Source organism: Lathamus discolor, chromosome 8 (genome assembly GCF_037157495.1).
Source record: "Lathamus discolor isolate bLatDis1 chromosome 8, bLatDis1.hap1, whole genome shotgun sequence".
NCBI classification, from domain to species: Eukaryota; Metazoa; Chordata; class Aves; order Psittaciformes; family Psittacidae; genus Lathamus; species Lathamus discolor.
The window spans coordinates 9,484,669-9,499,928 of NC_088891.1; the positions used below are offsets into that span (position 1 = coordinate 9,484,669).

Consider the following 15,260-nt stretch of genomic DNA (forward strand, 5'->3'; position numbering starts at 1 on the left):
TTTACACAAAGTTATAAAATCTTAGGACTCGGTACAGACAAACTGAGGCTCTGCTGTATTTATTTCCCATGTTTTCTTGTAGTATTACATAAAGGCAGATTATATCCATTTCAGGTACTACTTTTCTCCCTTCCAATCTGTTTCATTTTGCACAGTTTCATTTATGGTTTTTAGGACTATTCTTAGTTTAGTGAAGTTACTTGTACTTTGCACTGGTACAACTGTTAGGGGGAAGTCCTACAGTCCAGGCAGCTTAGCAGTGACAGACATTGCCATGGTTTGCACAGATGAGATGTTGCAAGAGATGAGCTCCACAAAAAAACTCTGCCATCACCTTTGGTTCTTCTCCAGTTTATATCAATAGCTGAGGAGTGATAAAAGCACAATGTAATAAAAGGACAGAGGTGTGCAAATGCAGGCCCCCATGATTACACACAACCCAGCTGCGCACAGGCTCAGATTTGCAAAGCAGGTTTCAGATAGTTGACAAGAAAGAAGTCAGAGGCACTGAGGACATGAAGCAGCATGTACCGCTGGTAAATCTGGCGGGTTCCCAAGCACATCCAGTATTATCCACCAAACCCCACACCCATCCACTGCTGCTCCAGCAGAGCGTCACTGCTGTGGTTTTAGCTTAGGATAGCTTTGGCAAAATCTTGAGCTCTATTTGGTTCCCCTGAAACCTGGGGAAAAATACTGTCCTTAGTTCCCATTATGAAACCTCATAGGAATGTAGCTGAGAAAGGCAATGTTTCCTCTGTACACATGCCCATCATGGTCAGTGACATATACCTGGTCCTCTTGATTTAAAGATGTAGTAGCTATGGGGCATGACCAAGTCACTGGAGGATCAGTGTTTGGACACTCCTGTCACAGAGGAATTATTAGAATTAAATCACTGTTTTTGGTATTAATATATCTTTGTGCACTTTAAGGAAGAGGAAACCCCATTAGTCTCTCGCAGACAAGCTGAGCTTTGCAAGTATTACCTGTCTTAAAATAATTAGCTATTTCCTGATAAATGCAGAGCTAAGTCTTTTGCTGGGTAACTATCACTGTGCCAGTTAATACTTGCCAAAACTTTGGCCCATGATCTTCAAACACAGATTCAAATCTGAAGGCAGCACTTGGTCTTTGGTAAAACTCAGCTTGAAGTTAGGCTCTTGTTCAAGCAGCAACTTAACTGCATTTTACTAGTGAAAACCACAATGTGGTTGCGGTTCTTTTTGTCTTGTGTGAAACCAGTTGTTTGAACAGGGCAAAGGTTTATAGATTTTTCTGATCCAGAAACAGTTGGCAAGGTATGTGTTTTGAAGAGCTATAAACAAGAAATATACTGTACAAAGGAAAACCACAGTTTAACTTAATTTCATTTAGATCATCTTGCTAAGAAATAATTAGGAATGAAATGTGTGGCTGCCCTGTGTACGCCTCAAGTATGCTGGATGCTAGCTAATGCAAGACTTCAGGCTGATGCAATAGCAACAGTGAAATATCCAGACTATGCAAAAATATGGAGAAATGTGATGTCTGTGGAAGGGTAAAGGAATTGAGGTGAAAAATAGGATTTAGGAGTTTGAAGGAAAAGAGTGGCTGCCTAAGCAGTTCCACGTATGACCTTTATTAAACATTGTATGCCAGTCGTTTCTGGAATGGAAGAAATCTCAGATTGTGGAGACCAGAGCAATCGGGGAATACTTTTACCTGTCTCAAGTGGCTTTATGTTTTGTTTGTTCTTTTTTAATCCAAAACACTGAATAATCTGCCAAAAATTGCGCTCTTAACATAGTAACATCTGTGCAGAATATGCGACACAAATCAAAATATGTTAGATGAACTTTAATTGCAGTATTCTAGGATTAATAATTTCAGGCATAACCTGAGTGAGCAATTAAACTATTTTTAGTCTGGTCATTGTAAAATGATGGATAGATATATCCGGGATGTTGGCTTTCCAGCTAGACAGCCCTCATGCTTCTGGAGCAATTTGCTCTACACTGGCTAAAGGAAGGTCAGAGGGGAAATAAGGAATTTGACAGGGAGATGTGTACCAGGATTTGGATTTCTGTGGAGGTCAGGCATAGCACTGAAGTTGAATACTTGCACAATTAACACTTTCCCTTCCTCTGAAGCCCTGTAGAAAAACCTAATAGAACTCATGCCAGTTCAGATGTCTACTAACAGACCGGAATGTTCAGATTCCTGGGGTGGGCAGGAGCCGGGCAGGATGAATTCACATGACTCAGCTGAATTTGGCAGCGCTGCTTTCCTCAAGCTGTGAATCTTGTCCAGTGAGTTCATAGGCACTGCTTGGGTGGATTTACTCAGCAGAGGAGGACACCAGTTGGAGCACCATCACTAAGCAAATCTTTTTCTTTGTCATGGGCACCTGAAGCATTGCTGCAGTACTTTTGTCTTTCTCTCACAGATTCAAACTGTGTTTAGAGTAATTCTTCGGTTTCTTCACTTCCACCAAAATATGTACCTAAACCAAATTACGTCTCCATGTGCTGCCATCTGCAGCCATGTGGTGCAAATGAGCTGTTTAACATACATCAACTTCCCTTCCAAGGAGAGATATACTTGTTTGCATTCATCAGGGTAGCTGTGTTGCTAGCTGATTGATGGGCAATATAAAGCCTTGGTGGAGACCTACAGGCTGTGTTTTCCGGCTGCTGGGGAACATCGCTGTCTCAGCAGAAATGTCTTTTTAAGCTGTAGATAGGGTTGTCTGTCTAATGGCTGGGAGTTTCCCTGTGAGGATGGGCCGGCGGCTGGGTATTGATGCTTCTGGAAAGAGGTAATGCAGGACAAGTAATTTCTGAATGTTTTGGCAAGGGAAGAGAAGGAGAGCTCTGGCTGGAATTTTAATGATCAGGAGTGAAGTGTGCTTCAGAACCAGTCCAGATCTGCTGAGGACTGCTCTCATCAGGCATAAAGTGTGTGCAAAACCTGCATAAATGGAGCCTTTGGACCCTTTCTCCATGGGCTTCATCTCTTTGTTGGAGCACTTTCTGCCCCCTCAGAGCTGTTTGTATGTTTTCTTGGTTGTTCCATTTTTTTCTGTCCTGCTTCACAGAAGGTGAGAATTATCTGTAAGACGGAGTTAAGGGCTTTCCTCAAAATTACCCCCCTGAAGCACAAAGGCGTGCAGAGAGCATCAAGCTTGTTAAAAGAGTGAGGAAAGGCTGGTAAGCCAGGAGGAAAGAATGGAAAACACTGTTTGATTGTGAAGTAAGTGCCTCCCATTCAGGTGCTAGAAAAAGGTACAAACATTGGCCCTTCATACAGTAAGCAAAGTCAGAAATGAAGTCCTTCAATTTAATGACCTAGGCTTTGTGCCTGTGCAAATTTTCTAATCACAGGAGAAGCTAAGGCAAATACTATTATCACAGGCACAGTGCTGTTCAGTAAATCAGCTAGTCTTCTTTGTGCTATCAGCACATCTGAAGATAAGAATTAAATCTCCTCAAAGCACATATCTGGAGTATAGTGCAATAAGTCGTGTTGTTGAAGCAGCCTGAAAAGCAGTGGCAATTAGAATGAACATTCCTTGTTTTTAATGGGCGCAGGCAAATATCTCTATACTTGGTCTGTTGAGCCTCAGAGGGAAGGGTTTTCCCTTATTAGGGCTCTCTGCTGTGGTTCGACAGAGAGAATTCAGGGAAATGTGAGCATCTTATGGCATAAAGTGGGTATTTTTTTATACACAGATTGCCACAGTCCTGCAAGCAAGGGCTTTCCTTTGTACTGCACCTCTCCTGAGAGATGATGCCTCCAAGGACCATGCACGGCATCATTCCCCAGACTCTCTGCATCCTCTTAGCTTCACCTGGAGGGGTTCAGTGAGGCTTATCATATTAATGCTCTTTCATGTCCTGTTGCAGGATTTGGATCCTCATGAGACCCTTACAAGATAAAATGGCAGGAGAGGGCCAAATTTCTTGCCAACAGGGAGCAAAAGGGCAGATGTCTGTGTGTGCTCAGGCATGTGTCCAGCCTTTCCCCTGCCATGGTGTTTGTGCAGGGATGGGCAGAGTTGCACTGCTCAGCTCCGGTATTTGCTAGGCCGGAGCTCTGCGCTAGGACTTGTTGTCATATTCACCAGTGAATAATCTTCATTCCAAGCACTTGAATTTTCAGGTAATGAACTTGTGTTTAGATTCTTCACTAGAAGTAGTGGAGACTTTGGACACCGGGTGATAGGAAGCCTCCAGGATGCCACAGCCCATCCAAAAGTGGAGTTTTCAGTGCAAGCAAACTTACACAGCTCATGTGTGTACTGAAACTCGGGGGGACTCATTATATTTGTATTTGTCAGGGTTGTGTAGGTAGGTGTTTTTCCTACAGCTTCTCATTAAATGCCAGTCTGATTCATACTTTGAGCTACTTGACATTTTTGCGATTAAATTCCTTAGTGGTGATAAGTTCTGGAGGAAAGCAGATAACAAGACAAGGCTAGAATGTGCTTGTTGCAGGCTTGCCCAGTTTATGGATATTTCTTAAACTGTTTCTTTTTCAGATTAGTTCTAAATGAGCTTTTCCTCTTGCTTTCCAGATTGATAAATGTACAGGAAGGCAAAATTAGCGTTTCAAAGTGGAGCTAACAGTTTAAAGCTGTGACTGCTTTCTTGTTCTTGTACATAGATGAGTTCTGACCTGGATCCCCGAGATCTGGATGTAATACAAGTAACACCAGCACTATTTCCAATAATAATAAGAGCTACTTGGATTTCATACCCCGCCCTTCTGATAACATCTGTAGTTCAGAGTTAATCATCCACACAATACAGAAGTCAGCAGATATATTTGAATTCCCTTCTGTCTATTTAAATCCCTTAAATTACCCACAGGTCAACCCATGGACCAAAGCCATGAGATAGTTTGTTTAAAATTGGAAAAAAGCTAAACCATTTGCCAGAACACCAGTTTGCCAGAACAGCACTTTGCAGATTGAACCATTTTCGTACATCTAGGCCAAAGCAGGTGCTGACATCACCAAGTCTGAGTGATCCTGAAGCCCTCTTTGTTCCATCCCTTGCTGTTCCCTGTCCTCTATGGCCTGTGCCTGCAGCTGGCTCAGTGACAGGGATTAACAAGGTGACTCTGAGAGAGTCCTTCCTGAGCTGATCATTTTACAACATGAATTAGAGCAATCTGAGCACCAGACAGTCCCCAGATGACCGGGCAAACCAGACTGCTTGTCACTTTGAAGACTGGTACATGACACCTGAAAGTTTTTTCATGTTTTCACCCTTTTCCTAGCCTATGGAGTGAGGTTTGAGGCTACTCAGGGCCACCAGGCTCTCCTGACCTGACATGCATCCAAAGCACAAGCATCAGGAATATACAAAATGCACAACTGTCAGCAGTACAGTACTTGGAAATATATTAAAAAAGCTACAGATTGAATTGGGATGTGATTCCTCTGTGAAAGCATGTAGGGTGGGAAAAAAGATGATAAGACGATGTACTATATTTAAATGCATGATGTTCTTATTTTTGCTTGCATACAATTGTCTGTGAGCCAAATGGTGGCTGAGTCAGACCCTGGTTTCATAAGTATCAGCTGCAGTGTACCTCAGGGCAGGATCCCTTCTGTAATTTATTGAGCTTCACAAAAACCAAAAATCATTCTTTATTGCCTAAGGAGGCATGTGGGTAAAACCAAAAATTTTCATTTCTGTTAAGAGATGGCCTATGCTTTTGAGTTTTTAATGGCATTTCCTAAATGGCAACATTTAGGAAGGGCATTTAAATCCCAATACACAAAACTCTAGTTAGCTAAACACATACCTTATTTGTTGGTATCCCCGCAACAAACGGTCTTCCAGAATAGTGTATCCTTAATAACAAAGTCCTAGAAAAAATGGCTGGATTTTTGCCCAGAAGCTGTGTTTGACATCGCAGGGGGTTGGATGTGTTTAAAGGATTTGAGTTGAAGTAGTAATTTGAGTAGAAAATTAAAAATCAATCTAGAAAAAGAGAAGCAGCGAGCAACAGCATCAGGGAGCTGGTGGGAAATGTGGGTTCAAGGAGAAAACCTTAAACAGGGAGAAAGTGGTAATGATGTGGCGAGGTTCCTTACAACCCTTTCTCCACTCTTCTCAGCACCTGTGAGATGTGTGGGTATTTCTTGCTCCATTTTCCCTACCAGTGATGCTGGTTGGAGAAGAGGCGGCTTGTCCTGAAAACAGGTTTTATACCAGAGGAGATTCAGCCTGGTTGTGCGTAGGTTGTTGTGAGGTTGCGAGATGTTTTTGGAGAGGAAAACCAGCTGTATCCTGGCTGAGAGCAAGGAGCATTGACCTCCTATGATTTGTTCTTAGGATGGGTTGGAGGCTGAGTGGTGGCTTTGCTTTTTTTGTCTTTTGAAGTTCAACATTCAGCCTGTGAAAGACAAACTTGCCAAAGCAACACATGGGGATTTCTGCTGGGTTCCCATGTTACGAACAGGGAAGTTTCAAATGCCTAGTTGTCTCACTCCCTTTGAAACTTAAGCTCACATAGATGTTGACGAAAATATCAAAGGGGTTGTTTTTAAATAGGAGTAATAACAGTTGGGGGAGACTGACTCACTGGATGGAACTCTCTTGGATTTTTGAGCTCAAGGAAAAAAGTAAGTAATTTCTAGTTGTACTCTATGGCATTCCCTCATTAGCTTACCCCAGATTTTCATCAGTGAGATCAGGATTTGGACTGTGCACTTCCATGGTCATCAGCTATGTGACACACCATGTCAATAAACATGGTGGAGATTCATCAGCTTAGAGGTTCCCTTTGCTAAAATACAGCCAGGATTGGCACCAACATAACCACCAACCCAGCACTAGATCATACCCATTTGCCCATGACTGATACTTATCCAATGTAGTAAAGGGGTATTTTCTCAACACTGAACAAGTGTTATTTGTCCTCTCTCAGGCGGTGATAGTTCCAGACTGCACTCTTTCTATGTTTACTTGCAGCCAAATCTCATCTCCAAGTTATATGACTCATTTTACATCCCACTACTTGCAAGAGTCTCCCCTCCTTTGCCTGCTTGATCACGTTTTTCTGAGTGACTTTGCCTTTGGGAGCATGGGGTTGAACTGGGGGGTTGTTCTGAGGGTTGTAAATGAGGTATGTATGTGTGTACGTGCAGATCTGTATCTACCACATGTCCAAGAACAGGAAACCTCTTGCCTGCCTTTTTGCCTTTCCCTCATCCCTTTTTGCTTATCCCAGGAAGCCTGCTCATTGCCAAGACATAAGGATACTTTATTTAACCCTTTGATGTTTCTGCTTCACCTGAAAGAGCCAGAACTGCAAATGCCAATATTCTGGTGAAAAAAAAGAAAGGTTTCTTGGGTTTGTTTCATTCAGCCATTTCCAAAAGAAAACAAACAGGCTGAATACGTTCATAAAAATGCATGAAATGCACTGCAGGGAATGACAGTAACAGAGGGGCAGAATTGGCAGGTTTTATACATGCTGGTATCGGCAGACTCTCCACAACTTTCCAAGCGATGTCTGAAACTGTTAGGACCCACTAAAAACTGAGGTTTTGCTGGTGCATATTTAGCTTTTCTCCTTCAAATGCTTTTAAAAGTTTTTTATTTTTTGTAGAAACACATAGGAAAATGTTGGGCTGATTAAGAGCAAGAACAGAAGAAAAGGAAGATGAATGTTCCTTACTTATAAAATGAACTGAACTTTATCACCAGAAAAGGCTGTGAACACAATTACTTAGTTTTGGGGTGAGAATATCTTAAATAGCTCAAGTTTTTTCCTATACATAAACATGACTCTCACACTGACAGCCAAATCCAGAGTCAGACTTTCCACCTGAGAATATTTTTATTTGTTTCTCTTGCAAGAAACTCTTAAGAATGAAAGTTAAAAAAAGCAAGTGCTGTGTGTTGCTACCCTGGCCAGCATTTTGTTTATCGAAAGTCTGGCTTCTACCCCTTGTGTTTTTAATTATTCTTCCCCTTTTTTGGTTCTGGTCTTTAAGTATAAGAGTATCTAAAGCTACAGGTTCCCACAGCATTCAGGCATTGATGTATAATTACTTTGAATTTATAATTTGGGATCTAATATGAATTTGGTGTTTTCTTGCTGGGGCTGCGTGTGTCCCTAAGCCACCAAGGCACCTGCAAAGATCCCAGGTGATGTGTTGGCACTGACAGCAGCAGAGCAAGGACTTAATGTCCTACAGGATATTTAGGCTGGTTCAAATTTGTCTTATTCTGCCTGCAAATATTCACCCCAGAGGAGCAGCTGGTAAATAAGACACAACTGAGTTGTTTAAACAGAGAAATAAAGCAGAAGGCACAGTTTTCTGACCACCCTGAAAAAGGCTGCTTCCTGACCTAGCCAGGAAGTCCTTGGTGGCCAGTGCCGTGGCTGAGGAAGGCACACACACATCTGTTTTCCTTTGAATCCAATGTCCAGTATGTCCCATGGCTGATTACCGCGTCTTGCCTGAGGTTGCATTTCTCCCTCGGTTTTGGCAGTGGCTGGAGAACAGGCATCTAACCCCGATCCACAGGCCATCTGCAAGGCAGAGTTCTGTGGACCTTCCTGCAGTAGTGATGTCTCTTGCTTTGCTTTTTCTGGAGATGGTGGAGCCCAGTTCAGTCACACAGACTGGTATTTGGGAGGGTTTACAGTGGATTTTTTATGAGCTGAAGAAACGGAACTGAAGGAAACATCTAAATAGAAAGCTGCTAAAATACCACTAAATTAAAGAGAAAATAACCACCTTATTCTTTCCTATATTTATATAAAGGATAGCTTCTAATACCTTCCCTTCTCCCATCTCCTCCCAAACCCTTTGTTGTGGGAATGCACTTATTTCCACCCCTTCCTTCACAAACTCCAAAGTAAGTGCTTTTCATTTGATCTTTTCAATCTTGGTGTGATTTATTTCAGCATTTCACTCAGCCTGCTCACATGCATACTAGACTGTAGCACTTGTGCTCCCAAATGCCTCGGCAACTCAAGACAGTTGCAGCTGTGGGTTTTTCACACTTTTTTCCCCTTTCACCCTCCAGTTTCCTTTTCCAGTGCCTTTCTTATTCCCTAGAGAGGTGGCAGTCAGTGTAGCACAACTCCAGAGCTGGTTCCCAGCATCTGAGGGAGATGACAAGCCCTTTTTGTGATGGTGACTTCAGGGGATGAAATGTGCTAATGCAATGCAAATCACCCTTATGAAACAGCCAAACATCTTGGGACTCCATCCTAAAAAATACTCCACAAATATGGCTCTGGTGCATTTCTTTCATTTCCTCTAGTCAGAGGCCAAATAATCTGAAAATATATCCTTTTTCTAGCTGTCCTGTGTTATGACACAGCTGGAGTTGGTTAAAATCTAGAGGGCAGTATCTGGCTTAAGCTGATAGGTCTTTGTGTGGCTTTGATTTATTATTCTAGAACAGCCTGTCCCCTTTTCCATCCTGTAGATCGTTTTGTTTTGCTTTAATGAGAAAACCAGAAAAAGGCTGAAGTAGCTTTGCTTTTGTGCTCTTCGTGCGTAATGCAAAGTAGAGGTCTAGGAATGCAGATTCACAAACTTCTCCAAATCAAAGTGGCTCTGCTGGCAGGGATGGGTGGCAGGTCATTTCGGGGGAGTCCCTGGAGAAACTTTGTCTTCCTGAGTTCTGTAGGACGCAAAAAGACAGCTGATGAAAGTGGTATTTGTCTTTCTCTAAGACAGATTGAAATTCTCACATTTTAGCCAGGAAGCTATGTAGTTAAAAGAATACATTTAAAGCCTGGATGCTTTTGGTAATATAAGGAAAGCAAGCTAACCACAGTACTGGGTCAGGCTCCTTGGTGTGGCACACAGAGCCTGAAGTGGAAAGGAGTTGAAAAAAAAGAACTTAATTATCTTGGTATTCAGTTTTCTTTTCAAGTGTAAACTTCTTGTGGCTTTCTGCTTTGCATAGTGCAAGGACACCCCACAGACAGGAAAGAGTGTTGAGATCTTTAGCGGAAGATCATTTCCATCGGTACCTGAATTGCATCATAGCTGTACCCTTTGGCTCTGAGTCTTGCAACAAGGGTTTCTAGTTTGGAGCCAGTTTTTCCTCTCTGTGAGGTGGCAGTATGAATCACAGGATAAAGGAAAGCCATGGGGGCAATTTTCTTTGTGAATGTGCATAAAAAATTTGTGGTAGACAAGAGTTAAAAGACTATTTAACTTTACCCTTAGTTATTATAAACTGACATTGAAGACAGAGCTGGGGAGAGGGAGATTTTAATGGAAACCATAATAATAAACTCTGCTGTAAAGTGGAGGAAGCAGGTCTCTTTAGACCGTGGCTCCGGTTCAACTTGGAGATTACTTTCTAATTCCTGAATCTGTGCCCCTGGTGAAATGTCTGTTGGATGCCGGTTCCCTCTTCCGCAGCAGCTCCAGATGAGCTAAAACAAGCCCCGGCTGCCTTAGGAGACGTGAGTGGGTATGTGACTGGTTGTACCCCAGCTTTATGGGGCAAGGAAGAGAAAATCTCTGTATTTAAGCCATCCTGGCACCTGACTCAAAGTCCTCTGAGGTCAGCTGGGGTCCCTGGATCAGACCTTCATAATAAGCAGTCGTTTCCAGACAAAGCAAAAAAATCTGATTTTCTTTGGCTTTGAGGATTTGTTATGTGTGGTTTTTTTTATAAAGCAGGAAGAGAACCTCAAAGGGCATTTCTTTGTTTTCCCCTGAGAATTGTAGTCTTGGCTGCAGACCATCTCTCCTGTGCTCAAGCTCTTAAGTGTATTTTATTCTCTCTTCTCCCTGCCTCCCCTTTTTGCCTTCAGAGGAGACTGGCTGCATATTGCCCTCTGCTATCCCAGGGAAGCTGTTTTCCAGGTGGTGGCAGATATCTACCAGCGACGGACAGGGATGGTGCACAGTGTAAAGCACTACCTGGCAGCTCCTTCCCGGGCCAGCGCTCTCAATGGGACTGGCGAACGGCTCTTCTACTTCGACAGAGCATCAGGGTGAGCCCTTCATTACCCCTGAGTGCAGCAAACCCTCGGGGTCTTTCTCTTACCAGACCCAGCACTTCCTTTCACTTTCTAGTAGTTTAAACTCAGGCCTGTCCATCTTGCATGGTCTTCTTACTGATTTCAGGTCAAAATAGATTTACAGGCTGGAGTACCTGCGGTAGGTCCATGTCTGTATCACCGAGCAGTGATTTTCATTGCTGTTAAGAAAACAGCTGATTTCTTGGCTGAATTTAGCTCCTTTAAGGCATCCCTGCTGCTCAGACTGCTGCAGGTGTGGGTGCACAGTGTAAATAGTTGTTAAAATCCATTGTACCCCAAAAGGCCATGAAAAGGAGCCCTCTTGTGACTGCTGCAGTTCCAGCACTGAGGGAGTTTGGGACTTTTCAACTTCTTCATATTCCCATTAAGATATTTCTAAAATTATCACATTCTAAAAATTAGATTTTGTGATTAAAGGATACCACCATGGTGCATCTCTTATTTTGAAGGCATGAAGAGAGTCCTAGAGATCTTGCACTGTCTTTATAAGACTCGAGGACACCTTTGGTTAAAAAAACATATTACGAAACACTGTTTCTCCACCAGCTAAAACAGGGAGAAAAAAGTGTTTTGTGGTCTAACCATGGGTCCCATGATGCTTCACCTGACTAAGTAGCTGCTTCAGGAATCAATCCACAAATGCCAGATTTGAAAATAAGGTGGGATAGATTTATTCATTCCACCATAACACATGAGCAATCAAATCCCGGAATGCCTTCCCTGCTAACCAGGCTCCTTGCTGATGGCCAAGTCTCTCTCATCATAGGAATTGTGAAATGACAATTTGCTAATTAATCCTCCTTTCCTTTTTTGGGGAGGTGAGGAAGGGGAAGTTGCCCAGATTCTGAAAACAGGTTGTTTACTACCTAATAGCAGGGAAATGGTTATACCTGTGGGTCTGTGGGGGAAGAGCCATTAGCTGCCAGGAGCCACCTGGACCTGGTACATGCAGATTGATGGGTCTAATATAACTTCCGGCAGTATCAGCCTTTTGGTTCTCTGTTTAATTCAGTAGTGATTTTTTTTTTTAGCCTTTCAGAGCACAGAAGTTACAGGATTGGCTTTTTCTTTTCCTGTTGTTGTTTTTTAGACTTTATTTCATAATGAGTGGGATGTTCCCCTTTCTTTTTTTTTAACCCCACAAGCTGCGTCCTTGGAAAGGGGCCAAGCTTACTCATTCTTTCTTCTAGACAAATAGAAACAAATATTTAGTTTTAAAAGAAATTGAATGAAAAACCCCTTTAAACCTCACGTATCTGATCCTGGATCTGAACTGAGCTGTTTATATCATTTCCTCAGCCTGAATTGCAGAATCAACATGATTGAAAACATACTTAGAACAGCTAGAAGGAAAAAAGAACTCCAAAGGCCAGAAGACCTGGCTGGCTCCAAGCTTTTGTTGTGCATGCCTAAGGCTAAACTCTGCCTGCGGGCCAGACCGTGCAACAGCAGAGAGCTGAGGGGGAGATGCTGATATTTCCAGGCAAGCCTGTCTCCTGCACAACAGCCTGAGCTCTTTCTCTGGCGGATGCCACCATGCTTTGGGCAGAGTGGGGTGCCTGGGGCTGGAGAGTGTCTGCCCCACTCAATGCTTGCCTGGTGAAGGCAGCTGGCTTGGGCATATGGGATGCAAGTGCTGCAGGCCTTCTCATGGCCGGATGAGAGAGGAGCTCAACCTGCATCCTTGCAGGGCACATTTTGCAATGGGTGAGCCATGTTACACCAATCTAAGACACGGCTGGATTGTGATGCAGGGAAATCTGAGAGATAATGGAATTTAGCAAGTGCAGATCCTCCTTCCATTCAGCTTGTCCTCTAAGCACACGGTGACTCTTATCCCTTTGTTTGCTCTCGTTTGTAGGTACCTATTTGTTCACCTGCAAGCCCATGAAGCTCGGGAAGGACACAGCTACTGCTCTCAGCAAGGCTGCGAACGTATTAAGATCATGGCACATATGTACCCGAGGGACTCCTGGAGCTGTGTCCCAAACCCCTTCCCAGAGAGGCCAGCAACCACCCAGCGCCCTGTGTCCCAGCACCCAGCCAGGGATTGCACGGTGTGTGGGGCCCCGCAGGTACCCACCACATGAAACAGCATCCGGGGTTATGCAGTAGATGTGCAGCCATATTATTTTTACAACGTGTAAAAAAAAAACATAAGGAATTCCCACTCATGAGTCTATCAGCCCAGTGTCACATAGTATGTGTAGAGGGAAGGGGTTTGCTCTGAATTTCGGCAGCTATGTACTATGCTCCAAAGATAGCCTCAAAGAAATCGCCCAACTGGGGGCATGTGAATGCACATTCATGGAGCCTTCCCCCCAAAATTTCTTTCTTTTAAACAAGGAATACAAGAACTCTTGAGGGGCTCACAGTGGATTAGCTTTGAATTCCACAGTACAACACTGCTGATTTCAAACTGGGAAGTAATTCTGCTTAATAGGAATAACTGGGAAATTAGAGCCAGGATCTCTCCTCATTTACTATAAATTCACCCCACTATAAATCCTATAGAATTGTTTCATACAAGATTTGCATTTGAGTTTATAACCAAGCAAAATAGATGCAATTTTAAACTGAGTTAGTGGTAGGGTGACCATCAGAGGTCCCTTACAACCAGCATTGCCACGATTCTTTGATAAATGGTGTCTTAATAATGAGCATTTACTTGTGAACCAGGGTCACAGTTTGATGAAAAGATTCTTAAAGTTTTGCAATCCTATCTATATGAGCAGTGGTACCTGGTGTCACTTTGGTGATGAAAACCAGTTATCGAGCCGGTTGTTTTATTTCTGTCTCTGGTGTAATTGCAGCTTGCTATCACTAGCACACCCTCAGTCAAGTATATAAGGATTCAGATCCAGTCTCTCAGCAGGACGGACATACAAAACCACTTGACATCTGCATTCATTAAGGTATATTGTGTTTTACTGCATTTGAAATGGTGATTAATCAGGGGAAGCTTTATCTTCAAGGAAAGGTGATGCAAAATCTTGCTGAGCTTTAGAGGAAGGAAATGGGAAGTTCCCTTGGAAGAGGCAGATGCATTGTTCCTCTTACAATTAACTGTACTAAAGTCACTGGGAGTTTGTATTCTATTCAGATGAGGATTTGAGCCCTTAGGGAATAAAAAAGGTCTTTTATCAACTCAGAAGAAGAATTAACACCACCACTCTAATGTGGAGGAAGAGGGGGGAACAAGCACAGAAGTCATTGTTTACAAAGGATGGGGGAAAGAAAACCCGTTTGTTTTTCTGATTGCTGGCATTACACTAAAAGACAAAAGTATCTATATTTCACTACTGAAGGGGTATGGATCTGTCAAGCTGTCCCTACACATGCCTTATATGTCTGTCTAGATGTGAAGGGTGACTGAAATGCTTGCAAGGACATTATCCAGGCTTACATACTGGTGTGATACTGAATTATAATTAGTGATAACAAATGCCAAGCAAAGCTGGGACAGCATCCTTAAGGAGTCTGAGCAGCCAAGAGTTCTTGCCACATCCCTGACTGCATCCTCGAAAATGTATTCAAAACCATTAGGTGTTACTGGAAGCAGCATCTCACCTGTGATGAGGTGCAGAGACCTGTGTGTGTGCAGCAGTCGTGGGACAGGTGCAGTATCCTCAACTCTGCTTTGCCTTATCTAAAGCTTTAATGCAAAATACTGTTTTTTGAAAGAAGTTTCATTCTGGGCTAAGCAAATGATGAAGTTAAGGTCTAAATGAAAAGGGACCACAGGAGCCCTTCCTCGGTGGGTTTGCAGAATGCAGACAGAGGCAAAAAACACAGTGGGGCTGTTGCTTGTGCTAGCAGCCACAATTAGGTCAGTTTGCAATGATGATTGCTCTCTGCTCCGTATGTATCCAGACTTTGACACACTTCCCAGGCTTAGGAGCATGAGACAGCCAGGACCAGGCATTTAGTCTGTCTTTGCTCCTCCTCATTCCCCTCTGCCCATCCGCCCTCTGGGCCTCCCATGGCCCATACAGTCAAGTTTTCCTTACCCTTGACACCCTGTTGCATTCAGAATCCTCTGACAACTTGCAGAAGCCACTTTTTTAACACTTGATTCCCTCATTCATTCTGTCCCTATATTCCATGGAGGGATAAACATGTCCCAGATTGATGTGAAGTATCGAGCTCCCAGGTGTCTTTGGGCTATGGACAACGTGAATTATAGTGGCACATGTTGTATCCTGGGCTTAGCTTTCTGACAGCCTGATCTTGGT

At 43.1% G+C, this 15,260-nt stretch overlaps 2 protein-coding genes across 9 annotated transcripts in view; both read left to right on the plus strand.

Annotated features, from left to right (window-relative positions):
- LOC136019045 (inactive cell surface hyaluronidase CEMIP2-like) overlaps window positions 1-15,260 on the plus strand; it is a 56,611-nt gene that overhangs the window by 36,704 nt on the left and 4,647 nt on the right. For 5 of the 7 annotated variants that reach the window (XM_065688794.1, XM_065688797.1, XM_065688799.1 and 2 more), the window contains 3 exons: window positions 10,795-10,977; window positions 12,887-13,100; window positions 13,839-13,940. In XM_065688794.1, the coding sequence (XP_065544866.1) occupies window positions 10,795-10,977; window positions 12,887-13,100; window positions 13,839-13,940 (499 nt within the window). The remainder of the gene's footprint in view (window positions 1-10,794; window positions 10,978-12,886; window positions 13,101-13,838; window positions 13,941-15,260) is intronic. The other 2 variants (XM_065688795.1, XM_065688798.1) reach the window with 2 other exon arrangements.
- Window positions 1-15,260, plus strand: part of CEMIP (cell migration inducing hyaluronidase 1) — a 115,683-nt gene that overhangs the window by 33,862 nt on the left and 66,561 nt on the right. The gene's annotated exons all lie outside the window — the stretch shown is intronic.